We start from the raw sequence: 25573 nt of genomic DNA, 5'->3' as shown, positions 1-25573 counted from the left end.
ATATAGGCGCAAAAAGACCATCATCTTAAAAAAAATTGTGTCTTATGTTAACATATCGTGTATGTGTGGATTTTTCTGAAACTTTCACATGTATTTTCATAATTTGGCGCTGGTTCAGAACTGTGGGCACCTCAAGCGAGCTCACAGCAAAGTGGGATGCGCCTGCCTCCCCAGTCTGTCCTCATGGACTCATTCCATTCCTAGTGCCCTTTATTTTCTGAGCCAGAGTGACTGACTTGATCTATGCTTGTTCCTCTGTAAAATTCCTGAGGGCTGTTTTGACTGGTTCTAGGAGTTTTTTCCTTCGTGTGCACAGCTCTGTAATTTAGGTGTCTAATAACAAACCCCTTTGTTTTTGCTTATAGTGGGGTCTCCCACAAATGCAGGCAGCAGGGTCGTTTACATTTTTATGTAATGTGGTCCACTCAGGCCTCCTGGCCTCCATCCTTTGTGCATGTTGTGTCTCTCTCTTTAAATTCAAGGAGAGCCATAGGTTTTGATCTGAAGAAACCTATGAGTATGGGGCAATGTAAGAAAAACAGGTTTTTGGATCAGGTTGGGTAAATTTTGCTTTGGAGTAGCTTTGCATTAAAATGTGTACAGTGGAGTAGAGATGAATAATGTCTCCTCTTGGTAGGTTCAGGTAGGTTGGCTGTGTCATGAACTAGAATTTTTTTTTTTTTGCTTTGTTTTCCAGGTGCTGTGAAAATTAACTATTAGTATAACTACTAAAGGTCAGTGGGAGGTGAAATTAACTAAGATCATATCAGAAAGAGTTGCATTTGCTGCAAACCGGAAGTGAATTGGATAGTTTTTTTCTCTTGTCTATAGTTCCACTTGTAAGAGCTGGACTGCAGGGGTGCGACCTGACCCCTCCTGTATTGCCGATGTGTGTGCAGAGGCCAAGAAGGAGATTGGAATTACAAAATCAGAATTCCCTGGAGGGCTTGGTTTTGCGACACTTCAGGGAAGTGACGAGAGATTTGTCAGAGGACGGAGGTTGGAAAAGCTAGTTTATGGCCTTCGGTCTTCAGGGATCCTCTTGATAGTGTCTCTCCACAGGTGTGCGTCTCATCAAGGTTTGTTTCCCCACCCCCACCCCAGGGGCAGGATGGAAGGCCGGTGGCGCAGGAGCAGTAACAAATGCTTCCCAGAATCCTTGTTTATGCTGGGTGGTGAGCACTATTGTGGGTCGCCTGCTGTGGGTGCACTGCTAGAGACTTCTTTGACCTGTCACGCTCCAGGTGAGCCTTGTGAATTGTTGAGCTATTGTGAACACCTCTGCTACTTGGGCCAGCAGCTGCTACCTGCTGGCTCCTCTATCCATTTCCTATTGAATTGACCCACAGAGGATTCTTTGTATTTCCTTAGAGGGTTGCTGGACTGGAAAATTGCATATGCACTGAAGGCTTGTGTTTCCAGGAAGGTGGAAAGATTGGCAGCCATTTGTCTTCTTGTGAATTGGCTGTCGTGTGACTCCTTTTGCTTCTCGTTTCTGGTCTTGACACTGCTGGAGTCACCTCTTTGGCCTAGGTTTCCATCAGTGAGCCTGATCAAGCCAAGACACAAGTCCCAGCAGGTTCCCTGTAGCACAGACCAAAGAAAACAGCAACGGGGAACAGGAGAAGTAGGTTTGTTCTAGGGTAACATTGGAGAGCTCAGTAAGGAAGGGAATTCTAGATCCCTGGCTTCTGCTGGAGTTTTCTATTCTGAATTTACTGGTTTAAGGTTTTCTGGTTGGAAGCAACAGAACTTAATTTTGACTCGTACAAGCAGAAAGGATTTATTGGATATGGGATGGCTCACAGACTGGAAAGAAAAGCTGTGGAGCCTCATCTTCAGAAAGTGCTGGTGTCAGAGGAGCCGTGATCTTAGGAGCGGGAACCTCTTGGGGTTGAATAAGCACCACCACATCCAGTTCCTGCTGCTGTCTGTTCAGAAGTCAAAGTCCAGGGACAAAGGCCCAGCCGGCCTGGTGTGGGTCAGGGAGTGGCACCTTGACTGACAGTCTGTCCGGGCCCAATCCTGTGGAGGGAGGTGGTTCCCTTGTGCCAGAAAGAAGACAGCTGCTGGGCAGGCAGCAACAGGATTGTGTCCCAGGAACAACTGCCTCACCAAGAGCAGCAGCTTCCACCTAATGATGCAGCCACAGTGAATTTGTTTTCTATCAGGAGCCTGGGTTTTTTGGTGTTTTTATGTTAAAGGCTGACTCCACTGAACATTTTTTTTTTTTTTTTTTGAGAGAGCGAGTGCACAAGTGGGGAGGGGTAGAGAGAGAGGGAGAAAGGGAGAAAGAGAATCCCAAGCAGGCTCTGCACATTCAGCGCAGAGCCTGATGGGGGGCTCAAACAAACCATGAGATCATGACCTGAGGCAAAACCAAGAGTGGGACGCTTAACTGACTGAGCCACCAAGGTGCCCCTCCACTGAACATTCTTCACCAGTGGAACACTGTGCAAGAATATGTTTTCTGAGGGGTCACCTCTGTGTGAAGTTTTCCCCCAAGGATTTCTGTCGATCTGCCTGTGCCTAGAGAAAGGTGGGGAGGGTGTCCAGAACACCCCTCTGTCAGAGGGCAGCTGAAGGTGATATCTGTTACTCAGCTGTGCTTTCTTGTGCCACCTGTGAGAACAATGCCCTGTCTGGGGAGTGGTCTTTTTTTTTTTTTTTTTCAAGAGAGAGGGGGCACACATGCGTGTGTGCGCATGTGAACAGGGGAGGGGTAGAGGGAGAGAGAATCCCAAATGGGCTCTACACTTAACTCGGGGGCTTGATCCCACAACCCTGGGATCATGACCTTAGCCGAAATCAAGAGTCAGACACTCAACTTGACTGAGCCACCCACCCAGGAGCCCCTGGGGAGTGGTCTTTTAGAAATTCCTTCTATGGAAGAGGGTTGAGAGTTAGTTATCAGAACTAGAGGGGCAGTCTTTTGGCCTCTTTAGTTAGACTGACTTAGAAACTGCCCACAGTCACTAAGAGCTGACCAGGGGTGTGTGTGTGTGTGTGTGTGTGTGTGTGTGTGTGTGTGTGTGTGCGCGCGCGCGCGCACGTGTGTGTTGGGATTGAGGTCTCCAGATTTTGCATGTGGGCATCCTGAAACATGTCTCCACCCATGTCACAGCTGCCTCCCCCAGCAGCCCTAGTGTGCAGAACCAGTACTAGCTGTTAATGTTGGCTTTTCTCCCTTGCCAGGTATCTGCAGATGGTGTCCATTGTCAGTGCTGTCCAGCGTGCACCAGGCTGATCCATGGTCACTTTCCGGGATGGCAGCAAGGTGACTTCAGCTGAGGATGACCCTGACTGAAAGGCTGCGTGAGAAGATATCTCAGGCCTTCTACAACCATGGGCTGCTCTGTGCATCCTACCCCATCCCTATCATCCTCTTCACGGGGCTCTGCATCTTAGCCTGCTGGTATGTTTCTGAGTTGTCCTGGATATGTTGGGCCAGTGTGTTGGGACAGTAGGTTTCCTAATTCTGACTGCTCCGTAGCCCTTGGACTGTGTATACTTTTTATACACTGACTGGCGGCTGGTTGAAGCTGCTGGTTGGAGAGCTCTAGTCCTGGGGTATTTAGCCACTAGACTGAAACAGACCAGTCTGGCCCTGACATAGGGATTCTCCAGATTTGTTCAAAATTATTTCAGAATAATGTTTAAATGCTTTTAAGAAACCACAAGATGATTGAAAGGCATGATTTTTTAATTTTCCTTCTCAACAGTGACAGTTTCATTTTGGTACATTTTGGTACCTGGTTGAGAGCAGGAGCATTTGAGTGTGTTGCAAAACCAAGTCCATTTGAACAATTTCTTGGACACCCTCGTTCAGGCTCACCCAGAGACTTGGTTCTGTGCTCTCCATTTTCTTATGGCCACGAGGAGCCTCTTTCTGATCTCTTGCTGATTCTCAGGGCCAGCTGTGGTCACCAAGGACTGTTGTGGTAGCTGCCTTCTATCCACATCTGTCTTTCTGTCACAGGGCCTCACAGAAACTGAAGGCTGTGGCTTATAAAAGGATAGGCTCGGTGTAAGAAGATATCTGATGGCCTTTTTGGCTCCAAAACACTGACACCCATGAAAAGAGCCAACTGTATGATCCTTGCCTCTGGAAAGAATTCTGGTTTCCATATTCATTGTACATCTGACATTTGTTAGATGTAGTCATTGCTGTGCTGGAAGGAGGGTGGCTCAGGACTGAGCTCACTGTTCAGTTTGTTAATGATCCCAAGCTCTTTTCTAATTAGGACTAAGAAAGATGAGCATCTTTCATTGAGAATTTCCTGCTGGGTGCTTCATAATAACCTTGGGAAGCAGTCCAGTTATATTTCCATTTAACCAAAGTGAGGTCGAGGATTGAAGACTTGCGTGATGTGCAAAGTTAATAAGCAGGGACGCTGGGATTTAAATCTAGGCTTAGGGATTCTGGTGCCAGCACTATGGCACTCTGTCACCCTGACTGTCCTTGCTGTGGATGTGTATTTATACTGACGTTTAAATTTTGTTCCATTGTGTTGTACAGGATACTTATGGCTACATCCTATAGGAGATAAATTAGTAGAACATAGCTCTTGTTTTTTCCTCTAGGTTAATTATTTCTTTCAGAATCTCTTTCAAGATCATACTTTTCAAAAATCGTCTCTCTCCTTCAAAATCATACTTTCCCAGGCTTGGCCTGTGTGATAAGTCCATGGCTCTTAAACCTGAGCTAGCAATAGAATCACCTGGACGGCATGCTAAACACAGATTGCTGAGCACCACCCTAGAGTTTCCATTCATCAGGTCTGGGATAAGCCCAAGAATTTACATCTCTAACAAGTTCCCAGGCCTGGGGACCATGTGCTGAGAACCACTAGACTGTGTCTTTCTTGAAAATTTCTCTGAAGTTCTATCACCTTTAAGTGAAAAGAGTTTTCTCTCTTATTCTGATTCTTGGAGCAGCAGTGTGTGGGGACACTCATGGTTATTATCACTGATGTTGCCTTCTGTTGAGGGTGGTAGAACTTAGCTTCCCCTCCACTAAGTTCTCAGCTCCTCGATGGCCTCTTTACACATGCCTCAGCACATGGGAACATGGTAAGAAATACTTGATGGATGAGTACATTGGATTAAACTTGTCTGCTCGGTGAGCAGTTTGAGTTGAGGAGGTGGTAGTTGTGATTCCCCTTCCACAAACACAACTCTGGCTACGGGAAACGGAAAGTATGTTTCCTCTTTGCTGTTCATCTTCTGGGTATTGGGTGTAGCCAGCTGAGACCAGGCAGCTTCCTGGACAGGGAATGTAGGATATGTGTAGCAGCTGCTTGGGTGCAGTTGGGCCTTATCTTTGAATGAATAATTTGATATTACACAAATGTTTCAGAACAGACAGTCCTTGGATTTATGATATGAGGGCCTCTGGTATGAAAACCTTAGGAGACAGCTGACATGTCAGGTTTGGAGAACTCCCTCTTGACTCATGGTGAATTAGAATAGGATGGAAGTTGGGGAAGAGGCAGATGTGATGAAAACAATATTTAACAACCAGTACAGTCCAGATGCAGCCAAGCCTGCCTTATATTTCACAGGTGCTTCTGGCTGAACATCAGTCTAGAGGAAGAGGTGGGTGGTGAGGCTCAGGGTAGGACTAGGCTGATGGGAAGGAAAGGAAGACTGATCTTCATTGACCTCCGGCTTTGTAGGTCCTTTGATGCTTTTCCTTTCACACACACACTGTTCCATTTGGTGCCTGACATCCTTGGAGGGGGTGGTTGTGTCCTAGATTTTTTTTTAAGGGTGATTAAACTAGTGTGGAGAGCTGGTAAGTGGTAAATATTATGACTGGCAGGTCCCTGTGGAAAGCCCTGTACTTTCTCTACTTCACCCAGGTGATAGGAACGTTTTGAAGAATACTATTTGGTGCTGATAGCTTTCATTGCAAGATGTTTGCTCTCTGAACAAGAAGCCTGAGAGAGATGGTCTCAGTTGCAGTGGGCCAGGATTAGGGCCTGGCAGGATCTGCCTAGACAGAGAACAGTCTTTTTGAGGCAGTAGCCCTATATAACAGAAGTTGGGGAGAGAGCACAAAGTTGGGTTTTCTCAATAAAGATGGCTTAAAAAAACAAAAGATGGCCATAATAAATGCCAAGCACTATGCCAGACCAGTGATGCACACATCATTCCTCTCAGAAGTGCACAATTGTGGGTCTAAGACATTGGATATTGTGCCCAGCAGATGTGACCTGGCCTTGGGGCAAAGGGAGACAATGTCAGGGAGGCTTCTTTGGAGGAGAGCCTCTGAGCTGAACCCTGCGGGAAGAGTAAGTGGTGTCTTCGTCTTCATCATTTAAGGTCATCAGTCAGCTCGTTCAGCAAATGGGCAGGGAAGGGAGTATCCCGGCAAGCCCCTCCAAGAACCTGCTACCTCCTCTGGTCCCGCCCTCTGACGGCACCACAGTTTCCTCATGTCTTTGCAGTCCAAAGTTTTTCTTTGAAGAGAAAAATCAGCCTTGTACTCTCCCATTCTTAGTGCTGTGTACTTACTTTCTCAAACCAACATCTTTGTCGAGTTATCTCAAAAGAGTTTTTTAACAACTTTTCTTAAAATCTGATTGGCTTAGGAAACATTTTCCAAGGCTAGATGAAGTCTGTTAGCCTCCAAAAATGATAAAGTTTGTATCAGAGAATCCACGGGTTGTGGGTCTTTTGGGGCAGGAGATGAGATGTTGTGGACTCAGGGCACAAGCCTCCGTGTCCTCTTCTGACCCGGGAACCTTCCCTCTGCAGAGCAGCTTCCTGCTTCTGTTCAGAGCCTCGGGTTGCCTGCAGAAAACAGAGTGTGAGTAATAGCATTTAGTAGTTTCATTAGATACCTAGATTCTGTTTAGTTGTTCATCTTGTATTGTTCCTGGAATGAGACCCTTGTGCAGCTTGAACTCAAAGGGCCCCTGCACTTGATGTCCTTGTTCAGATCTGGCAGCCACCTGAGCTGTAGACCCCATTCTTCAGCACTGGACCACCCTGGGAACAGTGAATGCTTTTTCCTCCAGGAAAATCTGATGAAACTTGCAGCACGTAGACACTGGAAAGAGGTGTCTTCACATTTCCTAGAGGTTAGGCCATCAGGACCTGAGGGTGTGGCCCAGCAGCAGCCCAGCAAGGCAGAGGGCGCCGTTGCTCCCATTGCGCCCTGGGATGTGGTGGGTGCACTGTTGGGTGAAGAGAGAGTGCTCGAGCGCCAGGCTAGCGGACTGCCTGTGTGCAGAACAGAGGTCAACGTGAGGGTCATTGGGTCACTTGTTGATCCTACAGCCTGCTGCTCATGGCTAGAGATGGTGATTTTCATTTGGAGAGCAAGTTAAATCATAGTGAGGCCATTCTAAACCTCATGAAGGACGGTAATCTTGCAAACTATGTGGGTATTCCAGAGCAGGCTTGGCCCCTTTCCTCGTCCATTTTCTCTGGCAGAATGCAGTACCTTTGAGCTGAGGCTGCACATCTCCGTTGCATGGTCTCTGTCCACCTCTCCCCCCATCTCCCCACATCTCAAGTTTCCCCAGATCACCATGAGTCCTTGGGAAGTGTGCATACAGGGGCCTGTATTAAAGGTTTCTTCTTTCTACGCCCATGTGGTCACCGTAGACACATTTATATTCTCTTTGTGATCAAGAAAGAAATCTAAGTAACTGAAGCCTTATGTGCAATTGTGCTTTGGAGAGCCAGCTGGGTAGCTGAGAATGAGTCCCAGAGCACCCCTCGTCTCTGCCCTGAAGCCTGCACTTGAGAGCCCAAGGGACCAGCTCCTGCAGCTGCTCCAGGATGCTGACCTGTTCAGCATGCCAGAGCCAAAGCCTCCCCCCAGCAGAAGTTAACTCCTGGCCTCACAAACAAGCTCTGGAAAAGTTCTGAAATGCCTGTGGGAGATCAAAGACTCCTTTACCACCCCAAATTTCCTCAAGCAGGAAAGGGCAGGAGATCTCAGAAATACCGCCTTCTAGTCTTTTGCTACCCCACCTCTAGCCCTGTACTGTTCTCCCCTGAGAGGCGAAGAGAGAAAACATCTCCCACCCTGATGCCTCCAGATAAGTGCCTTGTGCAACATCTCTGAGTGTCATTTCTGAGGCTGATGTTTCCATCTGTCTTCGGCATCTCCTGAACCTCCATCCTAGATGACTGGGAGTGAGGAGGAGTTGAGACTAGAGCCAGTAGCATCCGTGTAATTGTGGGATGCAGGGCAACAGGACAGTGCACGGAAGCTTGGTCAAGAAGCAGGGGAAAGGACCATTAAAGGTCCTAAATATACTTGCATGGGAGTGGTTGAAAGGTCCCCCCTCCCCATCCAAAAGCCCACCCTGGCCCAGGGGATGGCCGTCGCCTCACCCTGCCCCAAGACACAACGGGATGTGTACATCTGACCCTTGTTTTTATATTCAGGCCCCTGCCAGGGTGGCAACAAAAGGGATATATGGACAAGAAGGGCAAGGCCAAGTCCTGGGATGTGAGAGGGCAGAGGAGCTGGTGGTCAAGAACCTGTCCCAGGGAGGAGGGACCATGGGTGAGCCTACAGTCCGTACCCTCAGCACATGCTGTGTTGTGATGGACTTCACTTCAAAAGCAAGTTTAAAGATAAATTTATTAAGAATTTCCATACCAATGAAGACATCCAGATGGCAAACAAACACATGAAAAGATGTTCAACATCACTCATCATCAGGGAAATAAAAATCAAAACCACAATGAGATACCACCTCATACTGGTCAGAATGGCTAAAATTAACAACTCTGGAAACAACAGATGTTGACCAGGATGTGGAGACAGGGGAACCCTCTTGCACTGTTGGTGGGAATGCAAACTGGTACAGCCACTCTGGAAAACAGGAGATTTCTTGAAAAATTAAAAATAGAATTACCCTGTGACCCAGCAATTGCACTACTAGGAATTTATCTGAAGCATACAAAAATGCTGATTTGAAGGGCACATGCACCCCAATGTTTATAGCAGCACTATCAACAATAGCCAAATTATGTATATACAATGGAATACTACTCAGAGATGAAAAAGAAGGAAATCTTGCCATTTGCAACAACGTGGATGGAACTGGAGGGTAGTATGCTAAGCGAAATAAGAGAAAGACAGATATCACATGATTTTACTCATATGTGGAATTTGAGAAATTTAACAGGATCATAGGGGAAGGTAAGGAAAAATAAGATAAAAACAGAGGAAGGCAAACCATAAGAGACTCTTAAATACAGAGAACAAAGTGAGGGTTGATGGGCATGGAGGGTGGGGAAAATGGGTGATGGGCATTAAGGAGGGCACTTGTTGGGATGAGCACTGGGTGTTACATGTAAGAGATGAATCACTGGATTCTACTCCTGAAGCCAAGACTACACTGTATGTTAACTAACTTGAGAATAAAATAAATAAGTAAGTAAATAAATGAGAATTTCCATAGAGCTACTGCAGAGCATTAAACCCCAAGCGCCGAGACCTTCTGAGCGCGGAGTCCTGTGCAGCCATATGGGTTATGAAGCCAGCCTCGTGCGTGGAACATCTGGTAGATAAATAATCCTGAACATTTCCTGAACATCTTTTATGTGACTGATATTGGGGATGCAGAAATTAAAATGGCATAGACCCTCCCTGTACATTTCTTATATTAATCATGCAGATGAGAAGTCTCTAGGATCAGTGTTTGCAGGCTGCCATGGAGAACAGAAGACATGTGCCTACCTGCCTGGGATTGGAGGAATACAAAGGCTGTGTTGCCCTGAAGGACAAGCAGGAATTTGGCTGGCCTTGGGGAGAGCAAGGGGAGCCATTTCGTTTTGGGCTCCCCTGAGACAAGGATTTGAGTACATACATGTAGCTAATGTGTAAAATGAAGTGAGCACTGGTAGGAAGGTGGAAAAGTGAAATAGGAAGGAGCATCATCCAGCAACTTACCACCACAGGAAGCTGTGTAATCTCACTGGGGAACGCTGAGAAATGGTACAGGACGTCCACCTCAGAGCTCGTTACCTGGGTGTGGGGGAGCCAGACTGTGCCAGGGTCAGCAGACTCTTTCCCTACAGGGCCGGTTGGTAAGGCCACATACGGTCTCTATCACGTAGTTTTGTTTTGTTTTTTTAGTAACGCTGTAAATGTGTAAAAACCATTCTTAGCTCACAGGTCACACAGAAACAGGCCAGGGGCTGTAGTTTCCCAACCCCTGGTCTACACAACATCAGCCACTGGTTGAGGGCTGCCTCCAGCCAGCATCAGTTCCCACTGCCTAGTCAGAGAGGCCTCCAGCGGCAACAGAACAGTCTCAAGCGAGAGAGATGCAGATGCTAACAGTTGGAAGTTGAGCCAGCATGCCCAGAAGTAAGAGTAGAAGGGAGAAGGGGAGGGCAGCAGCCTCTGGGGATGTGTTGGGCGGCCAGATGTGGGGAGCAGGCCATACAGGCGTGGTAGCAGGTGGTGTGTGGGCTGGGTGGGGGGGAGATTGGAGATTTTAGTTCCGTATTTGATTAAGAGATAAGTGATTTCAGGGGTAGAAGCGGAGAGTCTAGCTGGGCTAGTGCATTCATTGCTCTAGGTGAGAGGTGATTGTTGCTTAGTCTAAGCTGAAGGTCTGGAGGTGGTGAGATGTGGTGGTGTCTGGATATATTTTGAAGGTGGAGCCTTCAGGATTGTCTGAAGACCAGATGTGGAATATGAGAAAAAGAGGATCAAGATCAAAGTGCTTGGCCTGAGCAGCTGGATGGGTGGAGCTGAGACAGGAAAGGCAGGGGAGGTTTTGGAGACCTGGTTCATTTCCTTTGCCCCTGTAAGATCAGGCCAAGCCAAGATATAATCTGGTCTTAGAAACGAGTTTTGCGGAAGCAACATGGGGGTGGTTGTAGAAATCTCCAGACAGTTTCTTTCTTTAAATGTCTAGTCTGTTTTCCAACCTTGGAAAAGTGAGTGTTTTTACTTTTGAAAATTGCCTGACGGTTTTCTTCAGGTTTTCCTTTTGGCTAGAATTTGGTAGCTGTGGATGGTGATTATTCCCTTGCATTTTGCAATTTTGTAGACTCTTTTTCTTGCGTGTTTTTCTTTTGCCTATGTTAAAAGGAATGTGTGGATGTTTCAGTTTTTTAACAAGACAGAAATGCAATACACGGTATTAGAGTATGACGTTAAGAGCACAGACTCTGATGCCTGTGCTGACATCCTGGTTTTGTCACCTTCTGGTGAGGATATAGCTTCTGCATGTCACACTGGGTTGTGCTGAGGCTTAAATGAGCAGATAGATGGAAGGCACTTGGATTGGTGCCAGACACATAGTAGGTGCTCAGTGAGAGGAACCATGGCTAGTATAGAGACAGAGACAGGCAGGTCCGCTGCCAATGGTAAGAACCATGTTGGGGTGAGTGTAGGGTCCTTTGGTAGCTCACAGAAGGAGGGGCCCCAACCCAGATTTGGGGAAAGATTTCCTACAGCAAGTGGTACTGCAAGTGAGGCCGCCAAGGTGAGTTATCTAGGAGAAGAATAGGCAAGTGTGTTCCAGCAGGGGCAGAGCCTCAGAAGCAAGAGAGCAGTTGTGTGACTCCGAGGCAAGGTTGGGGAATGGCTGGGAGCCTTTTGAAGAACTTCAAGGCCTGTAGACTTCATCCTGAGAAAGCTGGATGCTCTGGAGTGTGCTGCCCTTCTTTTTCTTCCTGCTGCCATGTTTAGATTCCTGGAATTCACAGATATTTTTTAATTCACAGTTTGAGAAGCAGGCTGCCTTTGGTTCAGTCAGTGTGTTTTGGGCAGCTGTGGTATGGAAAGTGAATGTAGATGTAGAGTGTACTGCCTGCTTTCATCTTGCAGTGAAGCTAAAGCTCCATCATTCTTAGCTCTGGGCCCCGAGACTCCTCTCCACATTCAGAGCCCAGAGGTTAGTCTGTGTTGTGCAGGGCTTTCCAAAGCAGAACCTTTGCTGAATCTCCAGAGACAGCCTTTGACGCCTGTCTCCAAACAGCTGAACCTTGGCTTTTGGAAGCATCGAGAGAGAAGCAAGTGTTCATGTACAAGGGAGTCTCCATGTGATTGACAGCTGATTTCTCCTTAGAAACCATGGAGGCCAGAAGGCAATGAGAAAACGTTTAAATTTTGAATGAAAAAAATCAAGTATCCTATATTCTACAAAACTAGTCTTCAGTAATGAAGGAGAAATAGAGATATCCATATAAACAAAAGCTGAGCGGGCCTGCACTACAGGAAACACTAAAGCAAGTCCTTCAGGCTGAAGTGAAGGGATACTAGACAGTAATTTGAAACCATAAATAAAAGTAACACTAGTAAATATAACCAGACTTTTATATTTTTGGTTTGGTTTGTAACGTCTGTCTTTTATGATTTAAAAGGCAGGGGCACTGAATAGTAATTTTAGATCTGTAGTGATGGGCATACAATGTATAAATCGTAATCTGTGGCAATAACAATATAGAAGGGAAGAAACAGATATATAGCAAAGTGTTTAGATACTATGGAAACTAAGCTTCTCAGGCTGGATAATTTTCAGCTGTCTTATTTTCAAGGTCACTGATCTTTCTCCTGCCTGCTCACATCTGCAGAACCCCTCTTTAACAATGCTATTCGATCTGGGTTGTTAATAATAATTGTAATCCCTATGGTAACCAAACAGTAACTTGAAAATACAGAAAATGAAAGAAGAAGGGAGTCAAAGTGGCACATAAAAAAATTAGCCAAATACAAAAAAGGGCAGCAATTGGAGGAATTGAGGAACAAAAGTCATACAAGACATAAAATGGCACAAGTAAACCCTTCCTTATTAGTAATCACATAAAATGGGAGTGGATTTAACTTTTCTATTAAGAGAGACATTGGGGTTGCTTGGGTGGTTTGGTTAAGTGTCTGGCTCTTGATTTCAGCTCAGGTCATGAACTTACGGTTGGTGTGATCGAGCCTCGCACTGGGTTCTGCGCTGACAGTGCTGGCTGCAGAGCCTCTTTGGGATTCCGCTCCTTCTCTCTCTCTGCCCCTCCCCCACTGGCACGCTTGTACATGCGCTCTCTTTCAAAAAATAAACATTAAAAAAAATAAGAGGGGCGCCTGGGTGGCTCAGTCGGTTAAGCGTCTGACTTCAGCCCAGGTCATGATCTCACGGTCCGTGAGTTCGAGCCCCGCATCGGGCTCTGGGCTGATGGCTCAGAGCCTGGAGCCTGCTTCCGATTCTGTGTCTCCCTCTCTCTCTGCCCCTCCCCCATTCATGCTCTGTCTCTGTCTCAAAAATAAATAAACAAAAAAAAAAATGAGTAACTTTTAAAAAAAAAAATAAGAGAGAGGCACCTCGGTGGCTCAGTCAGTTAAGCGTCCAACTTCGGCTCAGGTCATGATCTCACGGTTTGTGGGTTCGAGCCCCACATTGGGCTTTGTGCTGACAGCTCAGAGCCTGGAGCCTGCTTCGGATTCTGTGTCTCCCTCTCTCTCTGCCCCTCCCCCGTTCATGCTCTCTCTTTCTCTCAAAAGTAAATAAACATAAAAATTTTTAAAAAAATAAGAGAGACATTGGCAGATTAAATTTACAAAGAATCTATATACTGTCAACAAGACACTTCAGATACATAGTACACTTGAGATATAAGAACACAAAGAAGTTGAAAATAAGGATGGAAAAATATATTCCATGCCAAACAGTAACAGAGAGAGAGACCTAGAGTGGCTCTATGATTGTCAGACAACATCTAAAAGGTAACAAAATAAAGGACATTACATATTGATAAATGCTTTAGTACAGCAAGAGTGCATCACAGTTATAAACATTCACACACCTAATAACAAGGCTACAAAATAAATGAAGCAAAAACGGACAGAATTGAAATGAGAAATTGAGAAATCCACAGTTATAGTTGGATATTTCAGTTCTGTGCTGTCAGTACTAGATACAAGAAGAGACAGCAAGATAAGGAAACGGAGGAGTTGAGCAACAGTGTCAACCAGCCAGACCTAACAGACATGCAGAGAACACCCAGCAACAGCAGAAGACATGTTCTCAAGTGCTCGTGGAGCAGTCTCCAGGATAGACCATCCGTTAGGCCACAGACAAGTCTTGATGAATTAAAGAAGACTGAAATCAGATAGAATATCTTTTCCAATCGCAGGGGAATGAAACTAAACATACTAGAAGGAAAACTGGAAAATTCACAAGTAGGTGGAAGTTAAACAGGATATTCTAAAACAACCAATGAGTCAAGAAGTCAGAAGGGAAATTCAGAAAATACCTTGAGGTGAGGACAAAAACAAAGACCCGAAATACCAAATCTTTTTTTTTTTTAATTTTTATTGTTAACGTTTATTTATTTTTGAGACAGAGAGAGACAGAGCATGAATGGGGGAGGGTCAGAGAGAGAGGGAGACACAGAATCCGAAGCAGGCTCCAGGCTCCGAGCCGTCAGCCCAGAGCCCGACGCGGGGCTCGAACTCACGGACCGCGAAATCGTGACCTGAGTTGAAGTCGGACGCTAAACCGACTGAGCCACCCATGCGCCCCACGAAATACCAAATCTAATGGGATGCTGTGATAGTCGTACTACGAGGGAAATGTGTAGCTGTGAGGACGACTCAGTACTCCTGTCTAGAATATATAAAGAACTAAAAATCAATGAGGAAAAGACAGCCAACCCAATTAAACAGAAGAGGGACTTCACAAGAGGTTATGTCTGAATGGCCAGCAAGCATATGAAAGAATTTTCCACATTGCTGCACATTGAAACCGCAGGGAGATACCACTACGTCCTCTTCCACGTGGTTACATTTAATTGGCCTGACAGTGTCAAGAGGTGGCAAGGATTTGGAACAGTTGGAACTCTTGTCACACTGCTGGTGGGAACATACGTTTGTACAACTACTTTGGAGAATTGGTATTCTCTACAAAGCCAAACACATACACTATAAAATAACACTTCCTTCTGGGAACACACCCAACAGAAATGAGTGCTGATGGCCACCAAAAGCCATCTATGAAAATGACCGTAATAACTCCATTCTTCATAACTGAAACCAGAAACAGCCGCAGGTTCCTCGACAGTGGAATGGATAAATGCAGGGTAGTGTATAATTCAGCGGAATAGCACATACCTACGGGAAAGAATGATCTGATATGTATGGATGAATCTAGCAGATAAAATTTAGGTGAAAGCAGCCAGTCACAAAAGAGAACACCCGTAGCATGGGTGATTTTATGTATAAGTCATTACAAAGGCAAAACGAGTTTATGGTGATGGAAGTTCTGATAGTAGTTTGGGGTGCTCTTCACTGGGCAAGGGCACAAAGCTGCCTTCTGAGGTCCTGGAAATGTTCTATAGCTTGATCTAGGCAGCGGTTACCCAGGTGTGTGCCTATGTAAAAGTTCATTGCACCAGATAGTTAAGGTTTGTACATGTATTGTATCAAAGTTGTAAGTTAAAATTAAAAACAAAAGTTTTGTTAAAAAGTGAGACATGACACAAAATGAAAACGTACATGGGTTTGCCAGCTTTTTGTTGTAAGGCCAGGGCTTTTCCTGTGTGAGTGGTGGGTCTAGTGTAAAATCTAGTGTAAAATACACTCTCAGTGTGTTATATACAATTTTTGTGGTCTTTTTAAATTGGAGCAGTTGGCCAGCAATGTACATCAGGATCCTTCTGGATTTTTATTTTTATTTTTATTTATTTATTTATTTATTTATTTATTTATTTATTTATTTAATGTTTATTTATTCTTGAGAGAGACAGAGACAGAGTGTGAGTGGGGGAGGGTCAGAGAGAGAAGGAGACACAGAATCCGAAGCAGGCTTCAGGCTCTGAGCTGTCAGCACAGAGCCTGACACGGGGCTCAAACTCACAAACTGGTAGATCATGACCTGAGCTGAAGTCGGACGCCTAACCGACTGAGCCACCCAGGCGCCCCTCCTTCTGGATTTTTATACATCCCCCCCCCCCCCCGGTTTCTTATTGTTGTCTTACTTTTAATTTGACAAGGTTTTTTTTTTTTTTTTTTTTTAGCATCTTTATTATGTCTCTAAAAATATTCATCCAGTCTGTTTTATCAATTGGACTTCCTTGTAAGCTTTCTGTGGCTAAAAATAAGCTTGAAAGTTTTTTTTTTTAATGTTTATTTTTGAGAGAGAGAGAGAGAGAGAGAGAGACAGTTGCGAGCAGGGGAGGGGCAGAGAGAGAGGGAGACACAGAATCTGAAGCAGGCTCCAAGCTGTCAGCACAGAGCCCAACGTGGTGCTCAAACCCATGAACTGTAAGATCATGACCTGAGCCGAAGTTGGATGCCTAACTGAGCCATCCACGCATCCTGTTTTTTTTTGGAAAAGTTCTTTTTTCTTTTTTTTTTTTTTTAAGTTTGAGAGAGAAAATGGGCACATGTGTGCAAGTGGGGAGGGGCAGAGAGAGGAGAGAGAGAATGAATCCCAAGCAGGCTCCATCCTGTCAGCTCTGAGCCCAACATGTGGCTTGATCTCACAAACCATAAGATCATGACCTGAGCTGAAACCAAGAGTCGGACACTTAACTGGCTGAGCCATCCAGGTGCTCTGAGCTTGAAAAATTCTGATATTCTGATCTGGGTGTCTTCTGAGTGTCTTTCTAGTTCCGAAGTTTTATGACTCCGATATTGTGCACACACATACAGTCCCAGCAGGGAGAATGCAGTGCGACTGTGCTGGCCCCTGTGTCACTCATTTCGGTGCAGATTGTGCTCCTGCCGTGTCCTAACCCTTCTCTCCTTCTTGTTCGTCCCAGCTGCCCACTGCTGAAACTGCCCCTACCAGGGACAGGACCGGTGGAGTTCACCACTCCTGTGAAGGACTACTCGCCCCCACCTGTGGCCTCTGACCACAAACCAGGGGAGCCCAGTGAGCGGCCAGAGTGGGTAGGTGCTCAGTGTGTGTCTGGGGAGAGCCCCGAGGGTTTGGGTGGAAATTGGCCAAGGCAGGGGTTCTGGGAGTGAGAGGGTGGCCAGCTTCGGATTGGTGGGCACATGTACTTGAACAGCTTTTACAAAGGCACCACAAATATTTCATTACACAGTTAATGAATAACCTTTTTTGAAAGGAAACGCCAAGTGACACAAAAATGTGACTGTCCTCAACAGCCAGGTGGGATCTGTGGTGGTTGTAGCTATGGCCAGATGGGTCTGGAGTCCTACCTGGACTGCTCACATACCATGCCCGGGCCCAAGCAGTGCTCTGGCAAGCAGGCCATCTCCTCCTTGTCCCAAGTGGTCACGAGAGCCATGGAGCATCCTTAGAGAATTTTCTGTGATCAGGGTCTCATATATCAGTGTGCACCTCATGTTTTCAGATGTCACGTCTGATTTTCTCCTCACAATGAAGTTTGGTAAAAAGTGTTGAGTTTTGTGTTTTGGGTTTTTTAAATCTCTTTTATAGTTAGGAAAGGGGGCCCAGGGTGATGAAGTGCCTCAGTTACCTAGTTATAGATGGGGTCAGCACTGGATCAGAACTCCAGGACTCCTGACCCCAGGTCCCTGCTTGTTCTGGGCCATAGTATTCTCAGTTGATTGCCTCTGAGCTGAGCACTGATGTAGCGGAGGATGTAACGGTTGCTCTAGCTGAGGGTCTCAGGTAGAGGACTTAACCCGCTGTGACGCTGGACTCGTTATCTGGAAATCTTACAAGCTCGATTAGCCCGTCTCGAAAGCTTTTACCTGCCAGGTAGTAGATGAAGTGTCCTTCCTTCATACATTGTGCTTTGGTCCCATGGATTTGTGCTGGACTGAGTGTATTGTTGAGGAGGAAAACCAAAGCCTGGGGAACAGAGCTCTTCCTTTTCCGCCCTGTCTCTGACAATGATGATACATTCCTCTCTGTCTTTTATAGGTAATATAGCAGTCAGGTAACTTGTTGTAAACTTGCCCCTACTGTTGCTGAAATAGAGACATAGCTGGTAAGATAGGTGTGTGTTAAACCATATATTAATCTGGCTTAATGGGACTCTGTCCATGAAGGTCAGAGGGAGCATGGTGTGGTGCTGGCAGAAACTGGTTCTGTAACTTCATGTACCAGCTTGACCATTGGTTCACTATGGGACCTTCTTGGTTCAGACCTTTTACCTTCATTAATCTCTTGAAGCAGTTATACCACATTATGGAACTGATGGTTTGTGGTCACAACAGGGGAGTCTGTGTTTGTGGATGTTTCATGACTAGAAGAGTTCGGTTGGCCTGATAATACATGGTAGGTATTTAATGGTACGGCTGTTGGGGAGGTGACTTGTTTGTGAGCTCTTTAAACTTCCTTAATGCCCTTCATTGGTCGGGATGATGATAGTAAGTAGGTGTACAAATAACTTCAGGGCTCAGCAGTCAGAAGATTGGCTGTTTTCTCTCTCTTTGGAGCCCTCACCCCTTGAAGGATTGAGAAGGACCCAGGCCTCAGTGCAGTCACCTAGTGTTTTGCAGGTCAGGGGTCAGTTCTCTTACCTCCACTGACCATCCATGATAAAAATTCAGGCCAGCAATATAGGAGCAGTAAGGACTGATTTAGTTATAAGGAACAGAAAACTCAGCTCAAACCAGAGTAATCAAAAGGAATTTTTTAGAGTCCTAGAACTCAAGAACACTATGGTTTGGGCCTCAAAAGGAGTTCACCTCTCGGCTCTTTTGGCTCCACTCTTGATCTGCTTAAAAGCTCCAGCAGCTTGAGCCTTATGTTCTTGCAATATCTAATCCAGTGCAGGACAAGAAGGTGCCAGGTTGTATCTAAGTGAGGTAGCTTGCCTGTCCCCAACCCAAATCCTGTGATGAAGGTGATGCTTTGTTGACTGGCTTCATCAGCTAGTTGTCACCATCACTAGGCTTAGAACAAGAGAGGACCATTTCCAAAGGAAAATCAGGAGGCTCGGGCACTGGGCACAACAATGCAAGCACCTGCTGCCCACTAAGGAACCAGAACATCCTTCATTCCTCCATTCATTCCTGTATTCAGCATATGTTTACATTCTGCAGTGTACCCGGCAGGATGATCTAGGGGACACGTAGAGCCTCACAGCTTCTGGGGAGATCTGTCTGGTTAGAAAGAGAAGACAAAGATGTCAGTTCAAAATAAATATATGTCAAAGGGACACAGGAGCCAACTGAAAGAGTTCCCAATGGCCAGTGCTGGAAAACAAAAGATATTTTGCAATAAAATAAAGTAGTATTGGATTATAACCCAGAGTGTAAAATATCTTGAGTTCATGTGATTAAGTAAATGGGGGAAAATAGATAAATCCAGGCAAAAATTCTAAATAATTTATGTAAATACTCTCCCTCAAGGGATTAGAATATAACTTCTCTTCCTTAAGCATGGACTGTATGTAGTGACTTCCTTCCAAAGAATACTATATGGAGAGAGGGAGCAAAGAATCACTTTACAGTAGAGAACCAGACAGTTACCTCCCCAGCAAGGAGGTCAGGGTCAATGTCAGCAGTGATAGATCAGGCTGATAGTACATACCCTTGATATATGACAGGTGAGGCACTCTACCTCTGGTCTTTCTCCCAGAAACCCATAACCCCAGCCTAATTATGGGAAGTTGGATGAATCCCACTTGAGGGACTTTTTATACAGTACCTGACCACTACTCCTTAAAATTGTCAAGGTTATCAAAAACAAAGAAATTCTGAGAAACTGTCACTAAGGAAAACTAAGGAAACCAAATTTTCTTAGTTTTTACCTAATGTCCTTTTTCTGTCCCAAGATTCCATTTAGGGCACCACATTAAATTTAGTGGTTACTTTCCCTGTGGCCTCCCTTGGCTACAACAGTTTTGCAGACGTCCCTTATCTTTGATGACCTTGACAGTTTGGAGTGGCGGCCAGGTATTTTGTAGAGTGCTCCTCCAGTGGGATTTGTCTATTTTTTTCTAGATTAGACTGGGGTATGGGTTTGGGGAAGACCGCGGAGGAGAAATGCCATTCTTTCCACATCCGTCAGCCTCTTAAGTTATTTTTTACATTCCCAAACATTAAAGTTCAGTCTTCAGGCCATAAAACTCTTGGCACAAAATTTTTAAAAAGCTTTCTAATGGATGTATAGAGTAATCTCCCTATGGTTTTAATTTCCGTTTCCCAGATGACTAATGTCGTGTTTATTGTATTTGCATATCTTTCTTTGGTGTTTTTAGGTGTTGCCCATTTTGAATGAAGTTGTTTGGATTTCTTTTTATTGAATTGTAAGTCTTTCCATATGCTGGAGGTGGCTTTCTGTACAGTCGTCTTTCTCCCCTTTAGCTGTAGTGGCCCCATAGTGTGATGACAGCTGCAGTGTGCATTTTTGCTTTTGTGTGTCCTGCAGAGGGGACTCTGATCCACCCTGCCAGGTCCTGGTGCTCTTAGGCCCATCCTCTGTTGGAATCACTAACCAGTAGCCTTGTTGGGTTCAGAGGGACACTTCTTTCTGAAAGAGGGATGTTTCTACCAACGGAAGGGAAGAGCAAAGCAGAAATGGTAGAGACTTTCCATTTTGCACACGCGTGTGACCTTGGGCAAGTTACTTAATACCTTTGTTCCCTCGTTTCTGCATTCAGAAAATGGGGATGATAATCATACGTACGTTAGACGTTGTCAGAGGATTACATGAAGGCATGCAAAGGCTTAGTGCAGTGCCTGGCCCATCACTTGCACTTGACACATGTTTGTGGCTAGCACTGTTGTCATTGTCCTTGATCAGATCTGGCCAAAGTTCTGGAGGGTGACCAAAGTTCACATGCTTGGACTGCCCTTTGGGGCGCACCAGGCTTGCACTCCTTATCCTTTAGCCTGAGCTCAGATGCCACTGTCTCCAGGAAGCCTTCCCCAGCTCTCTTGCAGATTCGTGACCTGTCTCCCCTCTGTGCTCTGTTTCCACCCACTAGAGATCATTTTCCATTCAAACGTATATAGTCCAACATTTTAACATAGTAGATGCTCAAGAAAGTCTTCTTGTTGAATAGAGAAACAGCACGGCTTATTTAGCAGACCAAGAGTGTAAAGTGAGGCATTTTTCTTGGAGCATGATAGTTGATAAGGTGGGACCAAGTTGAACCCCAGGTTGTGGGGTTTCAACTTTAATTGGGCAGTGGGAAGCCAGTCCCCCAGAAGCATCAGCTTGAGGAAAGTGGCGATAAGAAGATCAGTTGTATTGAACTTGGAGAAACTTAGAGACAGAGGTGACCACGCTTAGGGAAAGGGTCGGGGTGTGCAAGGGATGGAGAGAGAGATCCTCAGGAGATGCCAAATCCAATTATAATAGTTTTAAGCCATGATAATGTAACTACATATAAGTGACCTGTTTTTGGTCACTTTGCCAGATGGTTATGTGTGTTGTTTTGTTTGGTCTTCGCAGTGATGAGGTGAGGTCTGGGACTCCATCCCTGTTCCCTAGTAAGAGACTGGGGCTTAGAGAATGTAGACACCATTGTCCAAGGTGCACAGCCAGGGCTGACACTGGAAGTTGAACCCAGGTGGGTCCCCTGAGACCGCCATTCCCACCACACCACACCCGCTTACCTGCCCAGGGCTGGAGGACAGATCAGCAGCCACGTTTTCCAGAAGAGCTGAGTTAACAGGAGTCCTCTGTCATGTTCTGAAGAGAGCTTCTGGGTGTGTCAGTGTGAAGGTAAACACCCTGGAGTTTGCTCTGTCTGCATGTAAAGGAAGGACTGTGTTTTAAACAAAACAAGCCTGAGGTCTCTTGCACTGGCCTGGCTCTCCCAGACCAGGTCATCATGAAACCTGAACTTCACACTAAGCCCTACCTGGCAGGCCGCAGAGCTGGTTAGGCTACCAGGGGCAGCATTGCAATGTTTGTGGTGGCTGGCTGAGCCTGGACACAGGAATTCCAAGGAGCCCTGGTCAGGGGCCTCATACTGTCAGTGCTGGTGGCCAGAGACCCCAGGGATCCCTAGGACCTCAGCTCCCCTCCTACACTGTTCATGTTGGGCCTTCCCATCTGTTTCCTGCGGGAACTCTCATGGTTGCCAACCACCCAGGCATGCTGGCTGTTGAGAAACAACAGGATTGAGAATTGGGCAGCCCTGGCTTTAATCCTGGCTCGACTGTCTGTCAGCTGTGTCCTTGGACACATCCTGTTGTCTCTCTGGGCCTTGGTTTTCTTATCTGGGTCCCATAGCTCCCGGTCTCCCAAGGCTGAACTCAAGGTGGCAGCCAAGGCTGCACTCTTCTCCAAGCCCGGTGCGGGGACACCTGACTTGCAGGCTCTCTCAGCACCCACCTGGCAATAGGCTCCTTGCAGGCTGTTGAGCTGAGGGTCTTCATTCCTCACCGGGTGTTGGCCGAGGGCCCCTTTAATTCCTTGTTTCGTGGACCTTCCAGAGCAGCTGACACATGGCTGACTTCATCAGAGTGGTGGTTCCAAAAGAGGGGGGCAGAGGAAGAATCATAGTCCTTTTTTCCTTCCAATTTTTACTTTTGTGTGTGGCAAAATACAACATAAAATTTATCATCTAAACCCTTTTTAAGTGTATAGTGCACTGGTATTAAATACATTCATGTTGTGCAACCATCCATCTCTATAACTTTTCGTCTTGTAAAACAGAAACTTTGTACCCATTAATACCCCTGCCACCTGCCATTCTTTCTGTCTGTATAAATTTCACGACTTTAGGTACCTCATATAAGTAGAATTGTACAGTACTGACTGGCTAATTTCACCCAGCATAACGTCCTCAAGAATCATAGTCTTGTGTAACCAAGTCTCAGAAGTGACACGTCATTACTTTTGTTGTAGTCTGTTTGCCAGAAGCAGGTCGCTGGGTGTAGTCCTCTCTCCAGGGGGATTGCCTGTGGGCGGGAGCACCAGGAGGTGGGGGTTACTGGAGCCGTGTTAGAAGACTACCTGCCGCAGCCTCCATCTAGTGAGGAGTCCGCCCTCTTTGCCCACGGGCATCTGGATCCACTGGCCCTTATGCTTCCTCCATCGCTCACTTTGGATATCATGTGTTGTGTCTGTTTCTCTCTTGAACGTCCAGTAGTGATTATGATAGGGCCTAGTGCAGTGAGTGGTGGACCCTGCCCACATCCCGGCTACCCGTTTATTTTAGTGCCTGCCTGCCTGCTTTCCAGCCACCAGTTTGTGCATCTCATACATCAGAGCATCTCTGGTGAAGTGCAGAGGAGTGCACCAGGTGCATCTCTGGTGAAATGCAGCACCAGGAGGTGCTGGAGGATTCATGCCCCCTGGGAGCAGCACTCAAGCAGTAGCTGCAGGGGTTGGTATGTAATACCTCAGCTCTCTGATCTTTCAGATGGGATGACTCAGCTAAACCCCATTACCGACAGAGGTCACTTGTCCAGTAACACCCTTTGTTGGCTGCTTTCCCTCCCTTGTTCCTGCCTTTACTCCCCTTCCTGTATTTTCTGTACCTTCCAAATAAACCACCACCCAGCTTAGGGTCTGCTACTGGGGATCCCAAACTGAGGTAGTGAATGACAAGAGTCAGGCGCATGCCTATTGAATAAACCACTGTAAGAGAATTTTGATGCCCATAAGAGGGGGTTGCGGGCACATATGTTGGGTGACGAGTTTGCTACGATCGTGATAAATGAGGGGACTCAAGATCTTGGAAGAGTTGGAAAAACTTGGAATAGCTGCTTGAGAAGTTCATTTGGAAGTCAGGGAGGGTGTATCAAGAGCTGCCAGCAGAAGGAGGCCAGGCTGGGAAGCAGGGATGTGCAGTAAGAATCACTGGTACATGGTTCTTGTTTGTTGAGGCTGGCCACCTGAGGCGTGCAAACAAAGGAGCTGTGGATTTACCCAGCGCTGGTGGAAGGACAAAGGAGAGAGAGGTCTGGGGTGAAGGAGTTACATGTTCCTGTGAAAATCTGATGAAAGCCTGGATCCTCTCCCCTAAAACTGATGATGGTAGTAGTAATATGTACACTTCCAGGCAGAAACTTAAAAATATTTGGGAAGCAGTGTGCTCCTAGAACTCCTAGAGCCATCCCTAGAGCCCAGGGAGAGGGCTCTAGTTTCTGAGATGTTCATTAGTACTTCATTGAAATGGTGGTCCGAATGGTCCTGGCTGGGGAGAAAGTGCCTGGGTGGGAAGGAGGCTGGAGAAGAAGCGGAGGGCCCAGGAGCTAGAAGGAGTTTTGTACCCAGAAACTAAGGGCTCAGTTGCACAGGCTCGGTGGGCCTGAGGGTGGAGGTGGAAGTGGAAGGCAGAAGAGGTGGTATGTGCAGTCACAGCCTTGTGCCCAGTGGGAACAAACCCAGGTCTGGAGGCTTCCTGGTGTCATGCTATCCCTGGATGATACGCTGTGTCCTTCACAGGGCTTGAGGATGATTGCCCTGGGGATGGCTCTCCTCGTAGAGCTGTTCGTCTCCAGACAGCTCCTCCCCATTCAGGCCTGTGTGAGGACTTGAGTCGATGAGCTGCTATTCAGGTCAGAGCCTGCGGCAGCGAGCTCCATCCAGGTTCCTCTGTGCCTTTAGGCAGCTTCTAGCAGCCTGAGTCCGGTGCAAATGACAAAGCAGGTGCAGCCTTCTGTCCCCAGAGCCTTTGTAAGACATGGCTTCATAAATGTAAACTTCACAAAGGCGTAGGTGGTTGCCTTGAGTTGTTCCTTTGTGTCCAGGGGCCCAGGAGGCCTTAACTTGCCATTCGTGTTCAGCATCCTGACCTTCGCCCGTGCGATAACCTGTAGTCAGGCATCATCGAGAGGCTAAGTGGCCTTTCATCTACTCCCCCACCCTGTGGAGTCCCTGATGGCGGCACAGGTGTGGGGATCGCCCTCTCAGCTCCCTCCAGCCGGCACCACAGTACGTCACGGCCGTGGACGGTGTTCCCTGCCTCCAGTTGGATGACAGTGTAACTCCAGGGCAGCCTTCCAGAGCATTGCGTTCATCTGGTCACCATCTCAGAGACACTCAGGGGCTTTTCTTTGGCAACTGGTTAGAATCCAGGCAGCTCAGTCAGGCGTCATCATAGCCACCCCTCATTTTAGCTGTGATTTGTGTTACTACCTGACAGGACTCCTTAGTGCTATCTAGACCGTCTGTGCTCTCAGTGTCCCTGGCACCCCTGAGGCCCTCACCGTCCCTCTCCTGCCAGTCCTTGCCCACCTCGTGGCTCCACTCACCTTCTCCCTTGGCTGTAATCCTGCCACGGCTAATCCAGTACCTCATTATGGGGGTGCTCCATGACCGCTCCATCACTGGGAGTTCCTGGCTTGCGTGAGACATGTCTGAACACTTTGGTTACTTAGGTGCTTGTTGTTAGCTCTTTCAGGGCAGATGGCAGGTTCTAGTGAAAAAGTGTGTGATGTCCATTGAGGAGACATAGGTTTGAGACCTTGCAGCACCCTGCGGGAGTTATGAAGCCCCAGCTAGTCACCTTGCGTCTCAGAGGACTATTGTGGGGGGTTGATGAAATGATGTGCCACACTGTCTATTGCTAACATTTCCATTAATACCTGTCTCTGCACGTGCTATTTGTATACACACGTGTGTCTGTGTGGTGTGAGATGTGTGTGCATCTTGATGCTGCAGGGTGAATGTCAGTCACCCCCCTTTCACAGTGAGGAAACTGAAATCCAGAGAAGTCAAAAATGTTTCCAGGGCCATACACTTGG

At 46.6% G+C, this 25573-nt stretch overlaps 1 protein-coding gene across 1 annotated transcript in view; it reads left to right on the top strand.

Moving 5' to 3' along the window:
- Positions 1-858: 858 nt before the first annotated feature.
- SCAP (SREBF chaperone) overlaps positions 859-25573 on the top strand; it is a 39001-nt gene continuing 14286 nt past the window's right edge. The window contains exons 1-3 of the mRNA XM_047094759.1: positions 859-1079; positions 3196-3415; positions 16741-16870. Of these exons, the coding sequence (XP_046950715.1) occupies positions 3294-3415; positions 16741-16870 (252 nt within the window). The 5' untranslated portion in view covers positions 859-1079; positions 3196-3293. The remainder of the gene's footprint in view (positions 1080-3195; positions 3416-16740; positions 16871-25573) is intronic.

This window comes from Lynx rufus, unplaced genomic scaffold (assembly GCF_022079265.1).
Source record: "Lynx rufus isolate CCGP_SWC_20201006 ecotype Redwood Valley unplaced genomic scaffold, mLynRuf1.p SCAF_4, whole genome shotgun sequence".
Lineage (NCBI taxonomy): Eukaryota > Metazoa > Chordata > Mammalia > Carnivora > Felidae > Lynx > Lynx rufus.
This window is presented reverse-complemented; position numbering and strand designations above follow the sequence as displayed.